Below are 23309 nucleotides of genomic sequence, written 5' to 3'. Positions count from 1 at the left end.
CCCACTTTGTGGGTGGACAGTAATTGGTACGCTGTTACTTGGTTGGTATAAAATATTGCTGCCTGAGTCTCGGTGACTAAGCATGTTGGTCTGTTATTGGTTAACAACAGTTGTGCTTGATATTGAAAGTCCATCTTTATGAGGTAATGTCGCCCACTTTGTGGGTGGACAGTGATTGGTACGCTGTTTGGTTGGTATAAGATATTGCTGCTTGAGTCTCAGTGACGGAACATGTTGGTATGTTAATGGTTAACAGCAGTTTGCTATTAAAATGTTAAAATTTATTTCATAATTAAGATTGATTTAACCACTCACCCTCCAGAGGATTTACCCCCACCTTCCTGGCCAGGCCATTTTTTTGCAATATAGCGCTGCGTTACTTTAACTGACAAATGTGCAGTCATGCAACACTGCACCCAAATGAAATTTATGTCCTTTCCGCCCCCCCTCAGAAATAAAGCTTTATTTCAGAGGTATCTGATCACCTCTGCGTTATTTTTTGCGCTATAAACAAAAAATAAAACTACTATTTGAGTTTTTGCTATAAAACCTACCGAGTGGGGGAAAAAAAAAATAAATTCTACATAAAGTTAGCCCAAAATGTATTCTGCTACATGTATTTGCTAAAAAAAAATAAATACAAAATTAATTGGTTTACATGAAAGTTATAGCATCTACAAATGGCGGTATGTATACTGGAATTTTTATTTTAATACTAGCATTGGCGGCAATCAGCGACTTATAGCGGGACTGCGGCGGTCATTCTGATACTGGGGGGAACTAACTGCCACTGACATCCCAATGACACCAATACAGTGATCAGTGCTAATAAAAACCACTGACACTGGGCAGGAAGGGGTTAACATCTGGGGCAAAGAGTTAACTGTGTGCCATTTTGCATAATGTGCTGTGTGTTTCACTAGGGAGACATGCTGCTGTGCAGAGAAATACACAGCAGCATGTTCTTCCTGGCAGGAGAGAGACCTGTGTTTACACCCAGGTCTCTCCCGTCAGTGTTACTTGGCAATTGCCTGTGGGGAACCTCTGATTGATATTCGTAGCTGGGTAGGGCAGCGCGCCCCCTACCCAGAAATACAAATCACACACATTTACAATGAAGGAAATAAGTGTTTGACCCCCTGCTGATTTTGAATGTTTGCCCACTCACAAAGAAGTGATCTGTTAAAAATCAAATAGTAGGTGTATTGTAACACTGAGAGACAGAATAGCAACAAAAAAGTCAGAAGAAATGCATGTCTAACAAATTATGCACCGATTTGCATGTTCATGAGGGAAATAAGTATTTGATCCCCTTCACAAAACATGACTTAGTACTTGGTGGCAAATCCCTTGTCGGCAATCAGAGGTCAGACGTTTCCTGTAGTTGGCCACCAGGTTTGCACACATCTCAGGAGGGATTTTGGCCCACTCCTCTTGGCAGATCCTCTCCAAATCATTAAGGTTTGGTGGCTGATGTTTGGCAACTTGAACTTTCAGCTCCCTCCACAGATTTTCAGTCGGATTAAGATCTGGAGACTGGCTAGGCCACTCCAGGACCTAATGTGCTTTTTCTTGAGCCACTCCTTTGTTGCCTTGGCCGTGTGTTTTGGGTCATTGTCAAGCTGGAACACCCATTCACGACCCATCTTCAATGCCCTGGCTGAGGGAAGAAGGTTCTCACCCATGATTTGATGGTACATTACCCTGTCTATCGTCCCTTTGATGCAGTGCAGTTGGCCTGTCCCCTTAGCAGAAAACCACCCCCCAAAGCAGAATGTTTCCACCACGTTTAACAGCTGGGATGGTGTTCTTGGGGTCATAGGCAGCATTCCTCCTCCTCCAAGCACAGCGACTTGATGCCAAAGAGCTCAATTTTGGACTCACCTGACCACACACTTTCAACCAGTCCTCCTCTGCATCATTCAGATTTTCAATGGCAAGATGGGTCTGGACATGTGCTTTCTTGAGCAGAGGGACCTTGCAGGCACTGCAGGATTTCAATCCTTGTTGGCGTAGTGTGTTACCAATTGTTTTCTTGGCGACTGTGGTCCCAGCTGCCTGGAGCTCATTGACAAGATCCTCACGTGTAGTTCTGGGATGATTCCTCACTGTTCTCATGATCGATACTCCAGGAGGTGAGATCTTGCATGGTGCACCAGACCTAGGGAGACTGACAGTTTTGGGTTTCTTCTATTTGCAAATGATTGCACTAACTGTTGTCACCTTCTCATGAAACTGCTTGGCAATAGTTTGGTAGCCCAGTCCAGCCTTGTGTAGGTCTACAATCTTGTCCCTGACATCCTTGGACAGCTCTTTGGTCTTTGCCATGGTGGAGAGTTTGGAATCGGATTCCTCTGGTGGACAGGCGTCTTTTATACAGGTAACAAAATGAGATTAGCAGCACTCCCTTTAAGAGACTGCTTCTAAACTCAGCTTGTTACCTGTATGAAAGACACCTGGTAGCCAGAAATCCTGCTGAATGATAGGGGATCAAATATTTTTTTCCCTCATGACATGCAAATCAGTGCATAATTTGTTAGACATGCATTTCTTTTGAATTTTTTGTTGCGATTCTGTCAGTTACAATACACCTACCATTCGATTTTTAGACTGATCATTTCTTTGTGAGTGAGCAAATATTTAAAATCAGCAGGGGATCAAATAATACTTATTTCCTTCGGGGCTGCGGCCCAAATCTTTCCACAATCCTTGTAGCGTGTGCATTTTATTATTTAGGTATGTTCTTAGGTGTTAGTTGGGTGTACAATCCCATGAACATAACTGGGTACTAGGTTTAGTCATTGCAGCACTCATTACATCACAAATTGTTGTTTTAAAAGTTGGAGCCTTCCTGCAAACACACACGGAAAAGTTTCAAAAAAAATATAAAATTTTATTTCAGCTCATTTTTACATTCTGTAGAATAGGAAAATGTTTTCAATTTTGTACACCTTAATTAATCACTCTGAAATATATAAAACAATGTATTTATATTTTATACATGTGTATATAATTAGATATAAAAAATATGAATTACTGTATAAAACCGCTGGCAAATGATTGGCTACCACATTGTTATCAGCTGCTACAGGTATTAAATACAATTTTTTTTTCAGTTTATTCCCCTGTAACAGCTGACTTTATTTCCCAACACCTCTAAAACAGGTGTTGCCAAGTATAGATTATCCTGGCAACCATGTTACCAAGATGATAACAATACTTTATTAATATGAATTAAATAGTTATTTTATATATTTAAAAAACATTTACAATTGCATTCCAGAAAAAAAAAAAAAAAAAAAAAATAGTACATTTGGAGTTTGTGAACAATTCAACTAGAGAAATCTTCGGGTAGCAGTAGAATCTGTTGGTTGTCAATGTGGATAGTGAGAGGCTGAAAAATTATGTATTTCAGAAATATTTTTTTGCCGATCCCCAATTACACAGAATAAACGGCACTTTCAAGCTGTTGAAAAGGTGACTTTCAAGCCAGCTTAGTATGGAAATGCAAACATATTGAAGGCAAACTTTGATGGTCTACTCTGATTTGTATGGAATTCCTAATACAAAATAATAGTTTAGCCCTGCCATGTAATATACATCAGCTTTTGGCACTGTGAGAACATTCTGAATGGCTAATCTAAGGATGGCACACCAGGAAATAACAGGCAAAATCAGATAGTGTTCTTGTGCTGGGTAGTAGAATGTTTGCAGAAAGAAGTTCTATGTCATCTTCTCTTCTTCCAGCAAACATTACAGCCCATCACCTGACAGCAGAGATCTAGGGGGGGGGAGACAGTTCAGTACTGGAGTGGCAGTTTAATGAAAAGGCAAGAAAGGACAGATAATCCCTGCTGGTCTAGTTTGTAATAAAGTGTTTCAGTCTGTTCTAATCAAAAAACAGTTTTCACTTGCTTGTTTAGAATATTATCTCAGGTTTCTATGGACAGATATAGAACTAGTTATACATTTATTAAAAACACATTCAACTTTCCCAGGGATCTGACAAGAAACACCGATTACATGGCAAGTTCTGTACCATTAAATTACATAAAAACTGTATAAATCATTAATAGGTTACTGCACCCCAAAAACTGCAGACCTTCCAAATTAAGTGAACGGTCCATCAGGCACCACTATTAGGGGAATTTACATAACACTGAACTCACTTTTAGCCCTCATTCACACTAGCCTCATGTGTTTGTTTTATTTAGATGCATGGAAAAATTAGTCTGGAAACTATAACACTTTACTTCCTAGATCAAGTTCTCCTGTATTTAAAATTGACCTGCATGTGTGTGCATTCAGAGTAACTAATCTGCACCTGGACATAAGAATTTTATTTTTTTTTTTAATGCAGCTAAAGTAAAAATAGTAAGAATTATACCATTTAAAGCGGAGCTCCACCCAAAAAAGGGCAAGCTCTGCTTTAAGGATTGCTCCCCCGCTCTCCATTGAGGATTGGCACCTTTTGGGGGTGTGGGGGGGGGGGGGGGCTGGGAGCAGGTACCCGCTCCCACTTCCAGTCCGATTGCCTAGGCGATCGGAAACTGAAGGTGTCCTCCCTCCCTGTAGTCTTTTGGGACACGCGACAGGTCCCAGAAGACTACAGGACCATTCATGAAGCGCAGCGCTACTCACGCATGCACAGTGGGTACCCGGCTGTAAAGCCTCAAGCTATGACAGCCGGGTGCCCACACTGAAGATGCCAGCCTCCTGGAATACAGGACGGCTGGGGAAACGGGCTGCAGGGGACACACAGGTGAGTGGCTGTTTTTTTTAAAGTCAGCGGCTACAGTTTGTGTAGCCGCTGACTTTTTTGACAGCATGAGTGGAACTCCGCTTTAAGTTATCAGATGCATTTATTGGCATTTAGGAAAGTCCTAAAAATACATATAATTGCACACCAGTGTAGATGAGGTCCTATAGTTTTACCTACTACACCAATTCTGTCCAACTCCATCCTCAATGGCCCCATCCTCCAAAAATGTTACCATTTATAAAACAGAAAATAGGGACCTCTTTACCTTAGAGTGGTTGTAAACCCCTACATATACCTAGTGAAGTGACCGGCCTCAGGTGATACACAAAATTAAACAAATCTTCCTCTATAAGTTGTACCAGTTTATCTGAAATAGTCTCTGCATCACTTGAAAGTGCAGAATTTACAAAAGCTGTCCAAAAAAAAAAAAAAAAGGGGGGGGGGGGGAAGAGAAGCAGAGAGGTGAAGTTACGCTCTGCAGAGCTCAGTGAGGAGAGCACCCCCTCCACACAGCTCACAGGAATGATCTGAGGCTGTCAGTCATCTGGAGGTCCCTCCACTGTCACCATTTTTCTCTTAGTCAAGAAAACTTGTCAGAAATGACACAGTGCTCTTAACTGAGACAAGTACACACCATAGAAAGATATGCTTTGTTCATATTTCATATCTGAGGTTTACAACCACTTTAATACATGGATGGATTCTACTGCAACAAAGTTCTTGTCTGAATAGAGCCAGAGGACTTTAGATGGTCAGCCTGGTACAAGCCTATTCTTTAGATCTGGATGATAAAGTTAGGAACAGACTTTACAAACAGGGCTTCTAAGTAAAGAGGCTTAAAATGCCCAGTTTTCTATTATTGCTTAAATAAAGGCATGTTTTTAGTTTTTGTGCTTTTACAGTATGTACAGAAGGCAATCAAACCCTTTAAGATAATTAAGGGAGAAAAATAAACCCTTAAAACAGAGTATAAGAATTAGTCGCTATGGCTTCAGTTATATCTGTCCATATACTTAGCTCAATAGGATCACAGTGAGCCCTATAAACTCATTCTGATGTAACCTTCATGCTGGATCCAAAAAGACTGTATCACAAACAGCCCAATCTGTTCCTAAAACAGAACAAATCTAAGAGAAACTGATGAAACCCTCCAATTGCAAACAGAGAGGGTCAGTTTACCTCTATATTAAAAAACTAGTACCACAATGTAAATTCAGCTATTAAAAAAGTTATTTCAAAATAGACAAAAGTAAAAATGTCAGATGGCAACATCCCTCTGATCAGTATTGGCTGTGAATTCTTGCTTTACAAAAGGAGACAAGAATGCCACCGGCAAACTGAATTAGCAGCATTTGGATCAACTGTTTTGCATAGCTTGGTGACCAGAAATAAAAAAAGTGTATCCTAAAGGAGCTGTCATCCATAAATCATGAATACTCAGCATTAGCTGAATATACAGGAAATCCTTTACTCTTCAGAGGTTGAAGGCATGCTCATTTCTTCTTCTTTACCCTCTGAAGGGTCCATGTTTTCAAACTTCTTCCCATGTAAGACACAACCGACCAATGACAGACAATCAGCTCTTCAGGGCCTATAGTAAGGGTGTTTGACGATCCATAGACTTGCAATGTTGGATTTCTTAGTGGTAATTCTCAAACATAGCAGGCAAAGCTCTATGTTATATAGTAAAGTCACTCCAGTCCATAAATTATAATAAGTAAAAAAAAAGCTATGTGCTATATAAATACACTGATGTATGTACATATAAATGTACCTGAATATACTTAGTGGCCTTAAACATTCAGAAAGTGAGTATTTTCACTTTTTGCACCTGGAAAACCTGCTTCCACTTTCAAATAAAGTTCAGTTTTTGTTAAAGCAGAATTCAGTATGGTTATCCACCGTACAAGATCACAAACATCTGCTTCACATACTCCATCCCCGCACAACCAAACTGGACAACTTTCTTTATCCTTTTCTCTAGGCAGGCATTCCATTTATACTTCCACTTGTAAGTTGATACCATCTTCTAAATCACCAGACTTTGCTTTATCCATTTTGTCCTTCTCCACTTCTATCTTGTTCAGCCTGCTACACTGTCCATTACCCAGCAAGACTTCACATCTACAAGCAGCACTAAGATGCTATTCACTTGTGTCAAGTGTAAGTTCAACATGCTCTCTCCACCTTGCAGATAATCTTTTCATCGTAGAGTGGTAGTACAGCATCCTCCTCGGAGATCTCTTGGAATACAGCGTTGCATTCAAACTCCTGGCTCTCCTTTTTGAAGTAATATCTGAAAATGATGATAAGTAGGGGGTTAGTCTGACTGAAACATAGCAATGCTCTGAAGTACGCCATGGGAAAAAAAAAAAAAAAATTACCAAAATGAATAATGCACTTTTTAAATCGTGAAAGTCAGTGTACATAGTCCACGTCAAAATCAGCAGTGAGCTTCTTATCATACCACTGAAAATAAATTTTCTATTGGTTGCAATAGATAAGTGGTCTCTTTCCTCCCAATAACACCAAGGATGGGCACACCATTTCTCAAATGGAGTGCTATACCTTCTACTGAGCTCAGACACCATGTAATTTTTTTTTTAATCCTACTGGACCACCAAGCCTAAGGTGCTAACACCCAGTATTGCCAGGGCATTTTTTTTTTTTTAAACTTCCAATGTTCACGCCCATGCGATGCAAATTCTGGTAATCGCACTGTGTTGTGATCTGCTTCAGGGTGTAATTAATTTAACATTGACACCTGCACCAGATCACATGGACACCAAGCAATGGAAATGCACAGGATTTGCTGCGTTTCCCGCACCGCATCAGTGTGAACCAGGGCTAAAGGACAGTAAACTGGCCCTTTGTTTCGAACGTTGGAGATCCCTGCAAAAGAGGAAGGTCTTGTTTTGCCCTTTGCACTGCTGTATCAAATGTACCTTCATTACTAAACCTTGGTACTTACTTGTAGCTTCCCTTCTTGCTCAGCAGTTCCTTAAATTCCTGTAAAGTCAAGCTTGGCTCCTTTGTTCGTATCATATAAGGGATTCTCTCTCCACAGAAGTAGTAGACAATCGCTAAACCTCCTTGCCCTTGATCACTGCTCATCTTTTTCGCAGACTTCAACCTATAAACATAAAACAGTTGAGTAAAATATAAAATTAAGTGAGGAGTACCATCAACTTTCAGGAAAAGAAATTAATATGATCATTTCCTCCAGTGCTGAACTTCCAAGAGTAGGGTACCCGTTGTGAAAAAAAATAAAAATAAATAAATATACTAGGAGCCCCATACACCAGGCAGCCAGGACTATTGTCTGTCTATAGTCGCCTTAGTTTACTGGCTCTGCATGTGCTCAAGTGACGAGAAGGATTGCATGTTTGGGAATATGCTCACAACAAAGGGATTAAAGTTAAAACGAGAAAAGGGTCTTTATCAGGTTAATTTAAAGTGGTTCTAAAGTCATACCTTAATGCGTTCTATGGGGGGGATTGGGGCTGAGCCGCACAGTGTGTCAATGGACACAAACAGCCCGGGTTGTGAGCAAGCCCGCATGTGTGCCACCATAGGAATGAACTTGCTATGGTAGAACATGCAGAAGAGGAGGAGCCTAGAGCAGTGGCCCCCAGAAGAGAAGGTTAAGGGCTGCTGCACAGAGCAGGTAAGTATTACACGTTTTTTATTTCAGGAAAAAAACTCTTTACAAATCACTTTAAAATGCTACAGAGAAAGACACCTGTCTGAATATGCTTGAAGTTAGCATTATACACATTATCCTGCCTTCCGATTGACAGTCTGACCACCTCTGTATTTCAAAGCTATGAACCAAGGAGCTCAGTGAAAAGAACGCAAGCACCCAAATTTAAAAAAAAAAAAAAAAACAAACAAAACAAACACACACACACACTTTTCTATAAAACAATGAAAACTGCTACAGAGCAGAAGTGACAAGATCACAGACAAAGTCCTTACTCTTCAGAGAATTTTAGTGTGGAGAAGCCAGAAGAGACACTCTCAGCAGCTTTGCTTTTTTCTTTCAGCGTTGCAGACTGCACACACCTTCAAATACAAATAGACAGCATTAAGCTTTTGTTCCTAAACAGCAGGTGAGATTTGCAATCATTTGATTTATATGTATAACAGGATGCTTCATGTGCCATAAAGATATCCTCTTAAATACAAAGTATCCAGCATGTATGAACCAGCATCTTTAGCTGATTTTTTAGATGCGATCTAAATTTTGTTAATTTAAATGTGTATTTGCCATCAAGTACCTAAAGAGAATTACATAAAAGAATGTAAGCTCCCAGGATCAGGCCCTCCTATCCCTCTTGTATTGAACTGTATCGATGCTGTATTGTCTCCCGTTATATTGTAAAGTGCTGAGCAAACTGTTGGCGCTATATAAATCCTGTATAATAATAATAAAAGACCTAGTGCAAACAATAGTTCAGGAACACTAATCAGAGTAACTTTTAGCAGCTTAAACGCCAGTCCAATCTAAAGCCTTTATTTCAGGTTTTGCAAGGTTGTTGGCAGGTGAACCTCACACTGTCTTCTGCTATCATTTTGAAACTCATGGCAGGGAAAAAAATCCCCACACAAAACAAACCAAAACACCCACAGAATATCCAATTCCATCCCACTGTCAAATCTGTTACAAAGCCAACTTAGACCAAAGTAGTATAGGAAAATCCAACTTCCAGAGAGTGATGCACCTTTACTGTGGCTTTATGGAAGAAAAAAAAAACTCAAATTATTGGAGGGAACCTCACCACAAAGTCTCAGTGGGATGTGTGGAGCCAGAAGGAGATTCAGCAAAATGATGTCCACCCAAATGTTTTGAGTGGATTTTGCCTTAAAAATATTCACAATGCAATAGTGTAGGCAGCAGGGAATGGGGGGTGAGAGTTGGTAGTTTACTAGATATGACTGCTTTTTGTAGTGCAATATAAATAAACCCAACAGAATGATCCACTTTTTAAGTAAAAATAAATCTGTACTGCACACCAACCTGAAAATCACAGCAGAAGCCAAGGGCTGACAACATGAACACTGCTATTTCACAATTCCAATTAACTCTACCTGTTTTTATGAAGTTTAGGAACTCTCTTTTCCTCCACTAGGCGTCTACGGGCTTCTTCTAGCTGGTCAAGGGTATTAGGAGCAGTAAGAGGTGGCATAGAAGTATCCTGCAGGAACAGATGCGCAGGTTGGGATGTTGTGCGGTGTGTTGTCCTCTTTAACTCCGGACCATGATTTACACTGTAGAAAAATGTATTTCTGTTAGCAAATACTTCGCAGTTAATCAGCTTCAACCACTATGGCATGAAGCCCCAGAATAAGCATATGTCATTTAGCTTTAAAAACTTACCTGGTTGTAACATCCCGATGATGTTTCTTCATCATTTTGGCACTGTCGAGAACCCACTGCAAGACACTATGGCTGCGCTCTATTTCCTGCTCGGCAGAAAGTGGGGTGGTCAGTCCAACTGAGGAGTGGCCTTCCTCCAGCTTCTGTGCTGTTGCACAGCCTTCTGGCTTTCTGTAACTTTTTGTACCCTGGGAACTAAAGAAGCACATAATGTAAGCATTGGCATAGGACAAAAAAGAAAAAAAAAAAAAAAAAAAAATTAAAAATTATCAAGAGCTACATACAGCAGTACTAAGCAGCTGTGCATGATGTAGTGGTACCTATGGTATGGACAATGCATGAGAGAATGCCAAGTATGGGGCTGCATAGGAGCTCATAACAGCCTCAAAATGATGATATTCTAAAAACATGCAAAACAGTAGGGTCTCCTCACTGGCAATGGCATACATACCTCACAGAACTGCGCTGCTCTACATTCTGTGTGACAGGCGCCTCCATTCCTGGGGGAGCTTTTGGCCTTAAGTGACAGGAAGTTAGGCTTTGACCTTTGCCAAATGATGCTTGACCTTTGGCTTTTCTTTGAATGAAGGGGGATTGAGATCTAGGCGACAGATTTGCTGGCGTCTTCAAGACCCTTGATACGTGGTCATCCAGTATGGACTGTGGGTCATCCTCAAAGGAAGCAGCTGGCACATTGTCGTGGTTAGATGGAGGGATATCATATTCTGCTTTCTCTTCTTCCTGTTAGGATAAAATGTATGTTTTCTTTCAACATTCCAGACCAAAATTTTCTTTCATGGATCAACCAAGCTGCACTGTCAGTCTCTAGCCTGCCTTTTGAAGAGTATAAAGTAATTAAAACTACTGCAGTATCTTTAGGGCAGAACCTTGCCAAAGGCATCTCTAGTAGCATTCTACAATTCTGCATGCCTGAACGTGTCACCTGTCATAATGCCAGGTGCATGCTACGATCAAATTTTTTTGCTGGTACTGATAACTACTGCCTCCATCCTGGAAATTTAAGATGTTTACCTCTTTCAACCTCTGCAGCTTTTCTTCCAGCTTTTCTTCTGCTTCTCTCTGTTTTTTAACTTTTTCCAAAGCTAGCGTTAGTTTTGCAGCAAATTCCGCAGGGTTCGTTGGCATCATTTCAGCTGGTGGACGCAAGGTTCTCTGTAAGAGCAAAGAGAAAAATGTTCAGGGAAAAATCTGGATGCGGTAATAATAAACTTACAGTTCAGAGAAGTAGTACTTATATAAATGAAGGCCAAGGTGGTACAAAGAAGTTAAACCACAGCAACCAATCAGAATTCATTTTTCAGTGGTCTGAAATCTGACAGGTTGCCATAGGATACTCCATTCTAAAAATCTGAAGTCCTCCCTGCATTCCTTTACTAAATATGCCTACAATGAGCTTATACAGGAAGAGAGTGCAAAGAGAAGTGCATTAACCCAAAGCAAAAGGATTTGTAAGTCAAGGTCAGATGGCAGGAAAATGCATTCCGTTTGTGGTCATAGATTACTGCTCTCTGCCATATTAAGCTTGGCATTTTCTTTTCCCAGCTTGATAATTTTTTTAGATGTCCAAAACTACGTCTTACTGCTGCAGAGCAAATCCAAATGACTGGCAATTGTAGAAGGCACATGCGTAGGAGTGGACCCATCAAGGTCCAAAAAGTAAACTAAGCCAATAGTATGTCTGAGGTGCTGATAAGATAATCCACAACCTATTAAGCCTTCAGCATGTACAAGTCCTTGTCCAGTCCACCCATCCAAGCCCAGACTGTCCTTTCTCATGCAGGCTGAAAGCCCTATTCCTTGCTATTCTAATGATGAACTCCCAATAACCAGTACAGGCGCTGGCATTTGAAGTATGCATCGAGACTCATTCTGGATGGGTTTATGCAAACATAGGAATAATAAGTCTTAAGTTATTAAAATTATGTAGGCATACCCAAATCAAAATTGCCTGACCTCAGACGGTTTCCCAGCTTCAGAGTGTGCATTCTGTGAGGTCAGGCAACTGACAGAGCAGCAATTATCAGATGTCGGGTAACCTCTAGAACCAGCAGTACATGGATTGACTTATGTACAACCAGCCTGTTGGATTTTCCCCGCTTGATCAGCGCCTCAGGCTATAGTGCAGCAGGGAGGATTTCTCCATCCACATTAAATGTGTGGATGGGGGAATGGAGTTTTTTTTTTTTGTTCAACCTACTGGTTGAAATAGAAAAAAAAAAAAAAAAGAAAAGAAAAGAATATAGAAGCTGCTTGACCCACCAAATGCAAGCAGAAGTGTTAATATGGACAGAGCAAGTAAAGGTCAAAAGTGACACTTTCACAAGAGCTTAAACGGAGGCTGCCAATAACAAAGTCTACTTTAAAAATGCCAATTCCTTGACACATTCTGTGACCCAAACTACAGAGATATATAGATCTGACACATTTAAACCATGAATGTTCCAGGACTCGGACTCTAATATACCAAAATCAGACAACGCCAGGTATCTAGCATTTTTAGAAGGAGGCTTGCAATGGCAGTCCCCATCCTCTCTCATGATGTAGAGACAGGTGGACAGATTTAAACCCTTAATGTGGGACAAATACTAGTAAAGACACCATCCTGTAGACATCCATCTGTGAATGGTTCTTTTTTAGGACACCAGATTTTGTTCTGGTGTGTCTGAATCTGAGCCAAAGTGAGTGTGGCATATGTAAGCAAACCTATAATTGATACATTACTCAGAAACGGATATGTGCCAATTGAAACAGTACACTTTACAACATACTTACAGGAACAAAAGGCAGAGGCACTTGTCCATTGGCACTGACACTTCTATGGATTTCCCTTTGCTTTTTGGAGCGGTATGGTGGAATTCCATCTCTGTTAATTTAAAAAAAAAAAAAAAATTAATAATAATGTAATTATATATATATCACTAACCTAGCTAAAATGTTTGATTTTATTTGGTAAATTGAGAGTACGTAGTTTAGAAGGAGACACCGCTTTTTACTACTGCAGTTTGCAAGATGATGCTCTTGCACAGCCCAGTTAGCATTCTGCAAAAGGGATCCTCCTGGTGTCATTATATGCTGACTAAAAACTCCCTCTCTTCCTGCCAATGACTAAAAGCTTGTGTTACAGCTCACAATAGCCTCTCTTTTTTTTGGGACATTTCCATCCAATTCTGAGATTTACACTGCTCCAACACATAGCCCTGCTTGGACATACAACCTGATTTTTCTACCTTGCGGATAACTAACAAGATCTTGTCCCTCCTCTAGTCTATGACTAGAATGGGGAAGCAGTATATTAATAAAATTTATCTCTGCCCCTCAGCTCCCTCCTATCTACATGTTCCATTATTAAACATGAGCACTGCAGCAAAACCAATTGGCTTCTAACTTCTGCAGCATTCCTGTGCTGCAGAAGTTAGCCTGGAAAAGGAAGAGGCTTTATCAAATAAAAATGTAGGCAAATACATGGTTTACATGTTAATATGCATATAATAATTACAAACCCCAAATTAATTTGGGTCTTCTATGTCTGCCTGGTGGTCAGGTTTAAAAATTTTAATTGAGAACATTACCAAACTAAAATATGTTAGTAACTTGCATCACTGATGCAGCAAGTGTGCACATCGAAATGTCGCAAGAAACAAATATGATGGGATCTTACAGCTGTAAAGGTGCCAAACAGCCAAATGAACACACAGCACTTCTTATGGAAGCAATGCACTTGGCAGTTTCGTTGCAGTGAGCAACAAAATTCCATGCATTGTCTTCAACAATAGGAAAATAAAAAAGCAAGAGGCCATGTGTTTCTTGACCTGTACCCTCTGGCAGTCTACATGTTGAAAGAACAGAGGCCTGCATGACCACCTGCCAAAGACATCTAAACGTGTCAAAGCATGTGGAATTATTATTTCGCTTCTAACTCCTGCATTTCCTTTTGGGATGCTACCATTTCCCCTCATGTTATGTTATTTGTTTTCAGAACTCGCATATATATTAGATCACAGATTAATATTGGAAATGAAGGACCTAAAAAAAATGTTCCTTCCATTGCTAAAGAAAGTCAGGTCAAGGCAAAGAAATATTCATTTGACCTTGGTATGTTATGTAAAGATCAAATACTTACACACTACCATCTGTTATAGACATACTGTCTTCTGTTAGGGCATCGCTTGAAATCTCACTGTCATTGATACTTGCTGCAGGGGCAAAGTACTGGTAGATGGGTTCAGTCTTCCGCAGATGGGATCTGCAAAAGATTGATTAAATATTAGAAAAGTTAGCATAAAAATATGATTTAGATAACTGATGAAGACATTTTTAAAGAGATTGCAAGTTTAATTGCACCATTAAAGCAATTCTGTCACTAAATTTTCAAAGAATGAAAATATCAAACATAAAAAAGGTCAAAAGAAGAATATTTTAACTTGCCTGTACTCCAATCTTCATTGGTTACAAGAGCCTACCACTTGAATAATCTGCACATTTGACACTTTCGGGAGTGTTTGATGCCTGCATCCTAAAGGCTCGTTCATACTTGACTTTATTTCGAACTCTTGCCAAAATGCGCCTATAGCGTTTGACAGACCTTATACTGGTGTTTGGGAAGCGTTTTTAATGCTCCTCAAATGCTCCCAAAACGTGGTTTTGAGGCAGTTGATAGGCGTTTGCCAAGCGTTAAAACCACACCACAAACTCCTATAATGAAGTTAAAAATGGTATTAAACGCTCCGCAACCGCACCCGCCTGCCAGGCGTTTGCGGAGCGGCACCATAGACTTGAATGGGAGGTTTCAACTCCTCCTGACTGGACACGATGCGTCAGTTTTGCCGCGACGCTAACGCTTCACTGTGTGCTAACACTGTGTGCTGCCATGTGCAGAATTTTCAAAACGCTTTCCAAAGGCCTGCTGACAAAGTTGTGAGAGTAAGTAGCCTAAGCTGTGCACTGGGTGGGGGGGGGGGTCCTATAGGGATGCAAGAGCCAGCAGAAGATGCCACAGAATGCATTGAGGGAAGGGGGAAGACATCTGACACTTGAAATCAGGCTGTTGCTTTGCAAGGGTACAAGTATCAAAAAGAATGGGCAGCATGACAGGTAAGCCTCTTTGGCAGGTGACATTTTTAACATATTCTTAACTCTATGACTCGAGTTGCTTTAAAGTGGTACAAGTAGAGTCCAGTAGGGTCTACAAACTAGGGAACATACACATCCAATTACAAAAAGAGGGCTCAATGGCCCTCACAATGTTCTACTTAAAAAGTTGTGTCCCACTTCCTGGTAAGACTGGTAGGCTGAGAGGAAACACTAACTGCATACAGCATACAACTGGTGTGTATGCGCGCATTAAAAATGAAGGCAACCCAGTTTCTGCACAAGTCTAATTTAAGAGGTTATCTGTAACATCTTCTGTCATTTGAACTTTTTCCCCCTGGCATTTCTCTAGCATAGTTCCACATCACTGTGAGCAGTTAGTGTATTGACACATTACTGTCATTAGTGTAATGAAATCTTTCTTTGTTGAGCATCAGGCAAAAAAAGGAAACTTGGCTGTTCGCAGTTATTTTATTTTTAATAGCAAGAAGTTTGGACAACCAAAAAAGAAAGAAAAAAAAAAACAAAACTAACTCAAATATATCTTCCAAACTGATGCTTCTAACAGATTTACTATCTAATCCAACATAAACCATAAAAAAAAGAATAACTGTTATTTAAAAAAAAAAAAAAAAAAAGTCATTATAAGATAAGAAGGCTTTGAAACAGTAAGGCATCTTGGGAGAGAGGGGGGGGGGGGAAGCATAGAGGGAGAGAAAAAAAGCCCGGCCCGCTTCATGGATATGGTTCTTTGATCTCTGGAGCAGGGAGAGATTTTGTTCACATCAAAGATATGTGAGCTCAGGGAAAGGAATAACAGCTAAGTTAACCTTTAACACAAGGAGGGGAGGAACAAAGAAAATGAAGAAAAAGTGCTGGAGAACAAACAAAATAGCTTGAAGTAAAGAAGAAAAAAAAATTAACCCATCATTAACACAAAATAAATCCTATCAAATGCAAAAACTAACAAACTATTTAAAAAAAAAAAAAAAAAAAAAAGGAAATGCTATTAAAGGAACTGATCAGTTTTCTGGTACTCACCTTTGGTTTCTAGGTGGCAAACGTGAGAAGGCACGATTTAGTTTCCCCATTGCTCCCGAGCCAACATTGTAGTGGTGGAACCCGCCAAGTTCCTCATCTTCAGCCAGAGTAGGGAGACCAGGCCCAGGGCTATCCGGAGTGGGACTATCCTCCACAGCATGAGAGTATTCCTTGCATATGTCAGACTGCAAAAAGGAAGGAAAGGCCTCTTGCTCCATGGCCCTCTGAATCTCCTGCTGAGCTTGGTCAAACAAAGTCCTATTCAGCTGTTGGTTCTTAACACATTCCTTCACTTGGGCCCTTGTGGCTGGCTTTAAACGTCCAGAAACAGCTTGGCTATTTTGTACATACCAACGGTATATGGCTTTGGCTGTCTTTGAAGTCTTGGGTTCTGCGGGGTCCATGGCTCTAAAGCCATTGCATGCAAACCAAAAGCTTAGAAGATCCACCAGGCCCTGCCCTTCCAGATACATCCGAAAAAGTGTAGCTCCATCCTGATCATCCAACAAAAGATTGAGGGATCTGCCCCACCGAGAGAACCGTGTGTCATTGGCAACGCAACCCTCGGCCTCCCTAAGGGGCTCTTCCTTGTGCTTCATTTGTTGCTCAAAATATTGTGGTTCCATACCGAATTTCTCAGTCTTAAGTAATTGAAAGAAAGAACAAAAAAAAAAAAAAAAAATGGTTAGCATGGTACTCCATGGCAAGGTTCATCAAGAACTAACAGGACAGACCTCAGTTATAACAAAGAAAATTTTGGACTGCACAGATGATCAATTCATCATTCTGGTTAGGTTCGATGGGCAATTAGTGATAATCTTTACATGAGACCTACAGTATTATATTCATATAAATAAATCCAATTTATTGATAAGAAATTGAATTACACTACTTGCATTATAAAGCTGGCCACATAGGTTTAGATTATGACTTTAGTTACCAACAACGTTGTATCAAACAGTTATAGTAGGCTAGATAGATGAATGGGTTGCTCAGAGCAGGTCCAAAAGTGGTTTGTGAATGTTGAACTGTTCAATCTACACTACTGATGTGTACATTGGGCAAGAACCTATGGGTAAGAGCATTATGTCTAGTAATAAAAGCTTACCTTATAGTTCTTAGTCTCCTGGCCTGGCACTGGTGGGCGTATAGAAGTCTCCCTGAAGATTCGTCCTGAATCTGGCATGCAGGTCAGCACCCCAGCAGAACTCATGGCTGCCAGAAAATGTGACAACTGTCTGATAAAAGAAATTACATCTTAGTATAGAATGACTCATGAAAAGCATAATGAAACATTTAACCAATTTAAGGCGAACCATGTCCCAATGTTATCTAGTTGTATGAAAGTAACGGAGACACACCTATTTGAATAAAAGGCTTAAACACAATAAAAGCTTCTGTGTGGATTGCAGCAGTGGTCTCTGATGTATGGTGAATGAAAGGAAATGGGCTCTTGTATAGGAAAAACCCAGTTTACTACTAACCAATGACATGATTAGTTAGTAGTAGTCATCAACAAGCCCTTTGGTCTAAATGCAAAGCTACCATTGGACTGCACAGTCCACCAATAAAAAGCCTGTTATATAAAGAACTAGACTGTATTCCATATTAGCTACAGAGAGTCTTATGACTGGTGAAAAAAAACAAAAAAAAAAAAACAACTTTGTAAATAGGCCCCACAGCATTCATTTTGTGTGCTTGGAGAGTTCAGAGTTTGTGGAGCCTCAGGCAAAAGGATACAATCCCTGCGACTTATCATCCACCATTATGGCTACAGCCAATAATTTATGCCTAATAAATGACATTTCATTTATAAATATTTCCTTAGAAAAATGCTGCAACCTGTACACTGTGGCCAAACCGTGCAGGATGAAAAACATACACAAAACGCAGTCGCGAAAATGTGTTTTTGCTCTTGGCTTCATAAAGTTTATCGTGAATCATTAAGTGTGCATTAAGGGAAGAATCCACTTTAGACTGCAGCCCATAACTCCTCCGGAACTGCAAGTTTCTATTACAAGTAAATGGCCATCTGGGATCCATTTTCCTCCTTTTCAACATGACTTACGCCATACCCTGTCGCCCTGTAGAGTTTTTCAAGAGAAATTATTCACAACAGGTGGGCCAAAGGCTCTCTCTTCCCCAGCATACCAGTGAATGTGTCCAATATATCCAGATGTTTGAACACTTTTATAGGTACAAGTTCACAGACATTTGCGGATAAGGGAAGCAAGAAATATTTCACCAATTCTCATGAAATACTATACAGTTGAGGCCCACTTTGCCCCTTGCCTGCAGACAGCATGAGATCTGGGATAGGTCGCAATACAGATCCTATATAGAAGAGAACGCAAAACAATACTGATGTTACTGCTAGCAACTTGAGGCCAGCTTGCATCCTTCGACTATTTTGTGGCCCCAAGGTATGAGAATATACACTCTATGGGAATCTGAGGGGTTCCTAAAATTGGCAAACTTACATACAGATTTCCATAAAACACTATAGGATCCAGTATACTGCCTTTTTAAACACTTCTGCTTTAAAAGACCAAGTCAGACTTCTACATTGCAGGTAGATGTGTTGTGCTGTAGTGCTATTTTGTTTTAAATTGCACGCCACAGTGAATTTAGCATACAACACATAAAAGCAAAAAAAAAAAAAACCCACAACCTGGAATCAGGTTGCCATGGACAACATCTCCACTTTTCCTAGCTCCAAAACAACTCTGCTTAGTAAAGACGCTTTTTGGAAAACTGAGACAATGAGATAATTTACCTACATCTGACCCCCAATTAAATAGGCCATTGGTGTCCGGTTAACTTCATTTCAAAGCGCTGACACTTGGGGGTTGGATCCATAGCCTCCCTGCTGTGACACAGAGCAAGCTTTGGATTGCACAGGACATGAAAGCCTCCCTGCAAATTGATGCCTCTCATTTCCCATAGTGGGGTAGGTGAGAACGACCTTTCAGAAAATATTTAGCTTGGCGGGGGTGTAGTATCCTCTTCCACTGGAACACACTGCATACTTTGATAATCAAGAATGTGCACAATGCGGCGTTAGCCTAAGCACAACATTATTAAAAGCCACCGCATTGCTAGCCATCCTTGCAGAGTCTAGCAGAAAAGAACTCATTCTGCATTAATCAGAACCTCTAGGCCACAAGCACAGCTCATTACTTCAGAAAGAAGTTGACTACACATCAAGAGGGGGGGGGGGGGCTTACGCCACGCTTGTATCCATTACATCCCACATGGAGAACACTGAGAACGTCACGCAATAAAGTGCATTCAAACTTCCATGAAAAGATGAAATGCATGCAACAAATCACACAGCCACTACGCCAACCAAAGGAAAACAGCTTTGCTGCTCAAGAACATAACTGCAAACCTCTAAACAACCACTTCCAAGGACATATTATTGCTAATGCAGCATAGATACCATACAGATTTACAAAACAAGCCCCTTATGGTTTATTTAGAAGATAGAATAATTTTCTAAATCAGCCACTTATGAGAATATGTACAAAAGAGATGAATGCAACATTGGGAATGCATTCTATTATAAAGTTAATCAGAACAGACCAGCTCCACTTTCAGGTCAGATATGCAAAATCCAGGACTGAAAATCAAAATTACTCAACAAGAGTGTAATGTTCATTAAACAAAACTTTTTTTTCTTAAGTTTTGGATAGAGTGGAGAAAGGTGAAGGACCCTTGTCGGTTTTCTTTTTGCCTTGTCCCATTGGGGAGATTTACCCTCACTTCCTGTCTCAGAAATACAACGGGAAGTGAGAGGAAGCCTCTCCAAAGTGGGGTAAATCCTTCTCTAGACAGAGGTCACAAAAATAGGAATGGGGGGGAATGAATACAGCATTGGGGGACCAGCGGGGTCAGCTTCCCATAACTAAAGCATGTGTGGCATTTCATGGTTTTCCAGGTCCCAACCTGGTTTAGAACACACTGCAATAACATGTAAATAAGGTTTTAGAAGATAACTATTCCTACAGATGATGGGAAGGGAAAAAAAAAAAAAAATGTTTGGCCAATAACTATACCACTGCTTTGCCTCTGCCACTTATAGGCATGTGCCTAACGGTAAATCCAGCCCTGGAGACAAGGGAATTTCAATGAAAAATTGATGTAGTTGATTGTTCAACTTGGGACCATCCCAAACAAGACCTGGAGACTTGGTCCATTTCCAGGGACACATCACAGGGCCAAAAAATCATGATCATTAGGTATAGGTGTACATAAGACCAGGATAACATGTATAGACCTGGAGGGCCAAAAAAGCCATGATCATTGGATATGGGTGTACATAAGACCAAGATAACATGCATAGACCTGGAGGCAGCATTGGGAATCTGGGGATTTTATTGTAAAGTTGATCTGAGCAGACCAGCTCTGCTTCTATGGACAGGTATCGGATCATGGGGCAAAAAATCAGGATCACTTGGCATGGGTATTCATTAGGCCAGTATAACATGGAACATACCTGGGAGCAGCCTTGGGGAACTGGGAATTTTGTTGTACCATTAAAGAAGATCAAGTCCACTTCCAATGGCAGATTATAGGCCAAAAAAAAAAAATCAGATCAGTGGGTATGGTGTACATATGGCCAGGAGGCAGCTTTGGGGACATGGATTTTATTGTAACATTGATCTGAGAAGATCACCTCCACTTCCAGAAACAAATCTCAGAAAACACAAAAAAACAAAACCCAAGTTCCTGTAAAGTTGGTCATTGCGGATCAGCTCTTCTTCCATGGATTGGTATGGGTGTACATAAGGTCAGGATAACAATAGACCAAGAGGCAGCTTTGGGGGACCGGGAATTTAATTGTAAAGTTGACCAGAGAAGATCAGGGCCACTTCCACGGGCAGAGATCAGCTCATGGGCCAGAAAAAAAAAAAAAAAAAACAGGACCACTGGGTATGGTGTACATAAAGGCCAAGAGGCAGCTTTAGGAACAGGGACTTCACAGCAGATAAAGTCCATTTCAAGGGATATCAATCAGATCATGGGACCAACAATCAGGATCCCTGGGTCTGGGTGTAAATCAGGCCAGGACAACATGTAATAGAACTGGGAATTCACTGTGAAGTTGATCTGAGCAGATCCAGTCCATTTCCAGGGACAGATAACCACTCATGGGCCAAAAAAATTAAATAAAATCAGGAACACTGCAAATCATGAGGCAGCATTGGGGTGGGGGCAGGTTTCCTAGTGAAGTTGATGAGCCTGTGATCCCTATCCTGATCCCCAGGCCTGGTGTACAGGAGGAAGCATTGGGGGAGATCTTAGTGGAAGAGCCTGTGATCCCTATCCCCGGGTCTAGTGTACAGGAGGCAGCATTGGGGGAGATCCTAGTGGAGGAGCCCGTGATCCCCATCCTGATCCCGGGTCTGGTGTACAGGTGGAAGCATTGGGGGAGATCCTAGTGGAGGAGCCCGTGATCCCCGGGTCTGGTGTTCAGGAGGAAGCATTGGGGGAGAACCTAGTGGAGGGGCCCGTGATCCCCATCCTGATCCCCGGGTCTGGTGTACAGGAGGAAGCATTGGGGGAGATCCTAGTGGAGGGGCCCGTGCTCCCCATCCTGATCCCCGCATCTGGTGTACAGGAGGAAGCATTGGGGGAGATCCTAGTGGAGGGGCCCGTGCTCCCCATCCTGATCCCCGCGTCCGGTGTACAGGAGGAAGCATTGGGGGAGATCCTAGTGGAGGGGCCCGTGCTCCCCATCCTGATCCCCGGGTCTGGTATACAGGAGGAAGCATTGGGGGAGATCCTAGTGGAGGGGCCCGTGCTCCCCATCCTGATCCCCGGGTCTGGTATACAGGAGGAAGCATTGGGGGAGATCCTAGTGGAGGGGCCCGTGCTCCCCATCCTGATCCCCGGGTCTGGTATACAGGAGGAAGCATTGGGGGAGATCCTAGTGGAGGAGCCCGTGCTCCCCTTCCTGATCCCCAGGCCCGTGCTCCCCATCCTGATCCCCGGGTCTGGCGTACAGGAGGAAGCACTGGGGGAGAACCTAGTGGAGGAGCCCGTGCTCCCCATCCTGATCCCCGGGTCTGGCGTACAGGAGGAAGCACTGGGGGAGATCCTAGTGGAGGAGCCAGTGCTCCCCATCCTGATCCCCGGGTCTGGTGAATGTAAAGTAGAAGTAACACCTGGAAGTTGCAATGTATGGAAGTCCTGGATACAATGGGATCCCATGCAGCCATATGCTGTCAGTGTGCTCGGTCCGGGAGTGTGGAAGTGATCCGGTGAGGAGGGGGAACTGTGGTGCCGGGACATCGGGGAGCCCCAATCAGGGCACACCGCTCCCCCTCCTCCCCGGACTGATGGGCTCACCGGCTAGAAAAGTTGGCAGCGCTCACTCACCTCCCGTCCCGGGCAGGCAGATCCCGGCTGTCGGTGGGCGGCTGGTCCGGGTGGTTCAGAGTCGTCCGGCGGGCCGGGGCAGCTCGCTCATGGCCGCGGTCCTCCCATGGAAGTTTGTAATCCAGGCTGCAGAGAGCAGAGCACAGCTCCCACCTTCCTCGGGTGAGCCACAACTGGAAGGACTCCTCTCCTCTCCCTCCTCTCTCTCTCCTCTCTGAACTTTTTTTTTTTTTTTTTTTTTTTAATCAAAACCAAAAAGCCCTTTTTCACTCCCCCTGGGGACAAAGCCAAAAGAACAAAGGGGTGTTATGGCTTTAATGAAACATCAGTGGAGATCACTGAAAGCTGCGTCCTGGAAGCTCCATACAAGCGCCTCTCCTCACAAAGCCTATAAAGTCCCTTCAAAAAATCTCCCCGCCGTCCCCCCGAACTTCCCGGGGACTTCTGAAGACGGAGCCTTGATTTTTCCGCTGAAACGGGGCGGCTGGGGAATTTTCCGAGCCGGTTGAAGCGTTCTCCTGTGTCGGCGTCTCTGCCAGGACCTGGGATTTCTGAATTCCTTTCTTAAAGCCAGACTCCCCCCTCTGGTTAAGAAAAAGAGTCCTTTGAAGGGCGCCGGACCAATCAGCGCGC

At 41.9% G+C, this 23309-nt stretch overlaps 1 protein-coding gene across 1 annotated transcript; it reads right to left on the bottom strand.

The window, feature by feature from the left end:
- Window positions 1–2872: 2872 nt before the first annotated feature.
- LOC149451130 (axin-related protein-like) lies at window positions 2873–23205 on the bottom strand. Its single transcript, XM_089690969.1, has 12 exons — window positions 22677–23205; window positions 17401–17530; window positions 16293–16933; window positions 14284–14406; window positions 12936–13026; window positions 11175–11315; window positions 10594–10883; window positions 10143–10337; window positions 9854–10033; window positions 8741–8827; window positions 7734–7895; window positions 2873–7058 (listed from the first exon to the last, which is right to left on the bottom strand). The coding sequence occupies exons 2-12, from the start codon at window positions 17503–17505 to the stop codon at window positions 6932–6934; spliced, it is 2142 nt and encodes a 713-aa protein (XP_089547095.1). The 5' UTR covers window positions 17506–17530; window positions 22677–23205; the 3' UTR covers window positions 2873–6931.
- Window positions 23206–23309: the final 104 nt, after the last annotated feature.

This window comes from Staurois parvus, unplaced genomic scaffold (assembly GCF_062004578.1).
Source record: "Staurois parvus isolate SC_StPar_1 unplaced genomic scaffold, SC_StPar_1.0 ptg000548l, whole genome shotgun sequence".
Lineage (NCBI taxonomy): Eukaryota > Metazoa > Chordata > Amphibia > Anura > Ranidae > Staurois > Staurois parvus.
This window is presented reverse-complemented; position numbering and strand designations above follow the sequence as displayed.

Excerpts from the sequence above, each read along its gene's own strand:
- LOC149451130 (XM_089690969.1), bottom strand. The coding sequence starts at position 17,505 with ATGAGTTCTGCTGGGGTGCTGACCTGCATGCCAGATTCAGGACGAATC. Across the intron at positions 10,338-10,593 it reads GAGCAGCGCAGTTCTGTGAG|TTCCCAGGGTACAAAAAGTT; the intron begins GTATGTATGCCA and ends GTGCTTCTTTAG. Across the intron at positions 7,896-8,740 it reads ACACTAAAATTCTCTGAAGA|GTTGAAGTCTGCGAAAAAGA; the intron begins GTAAGGACTTTG and ends TTATGTTTATAG.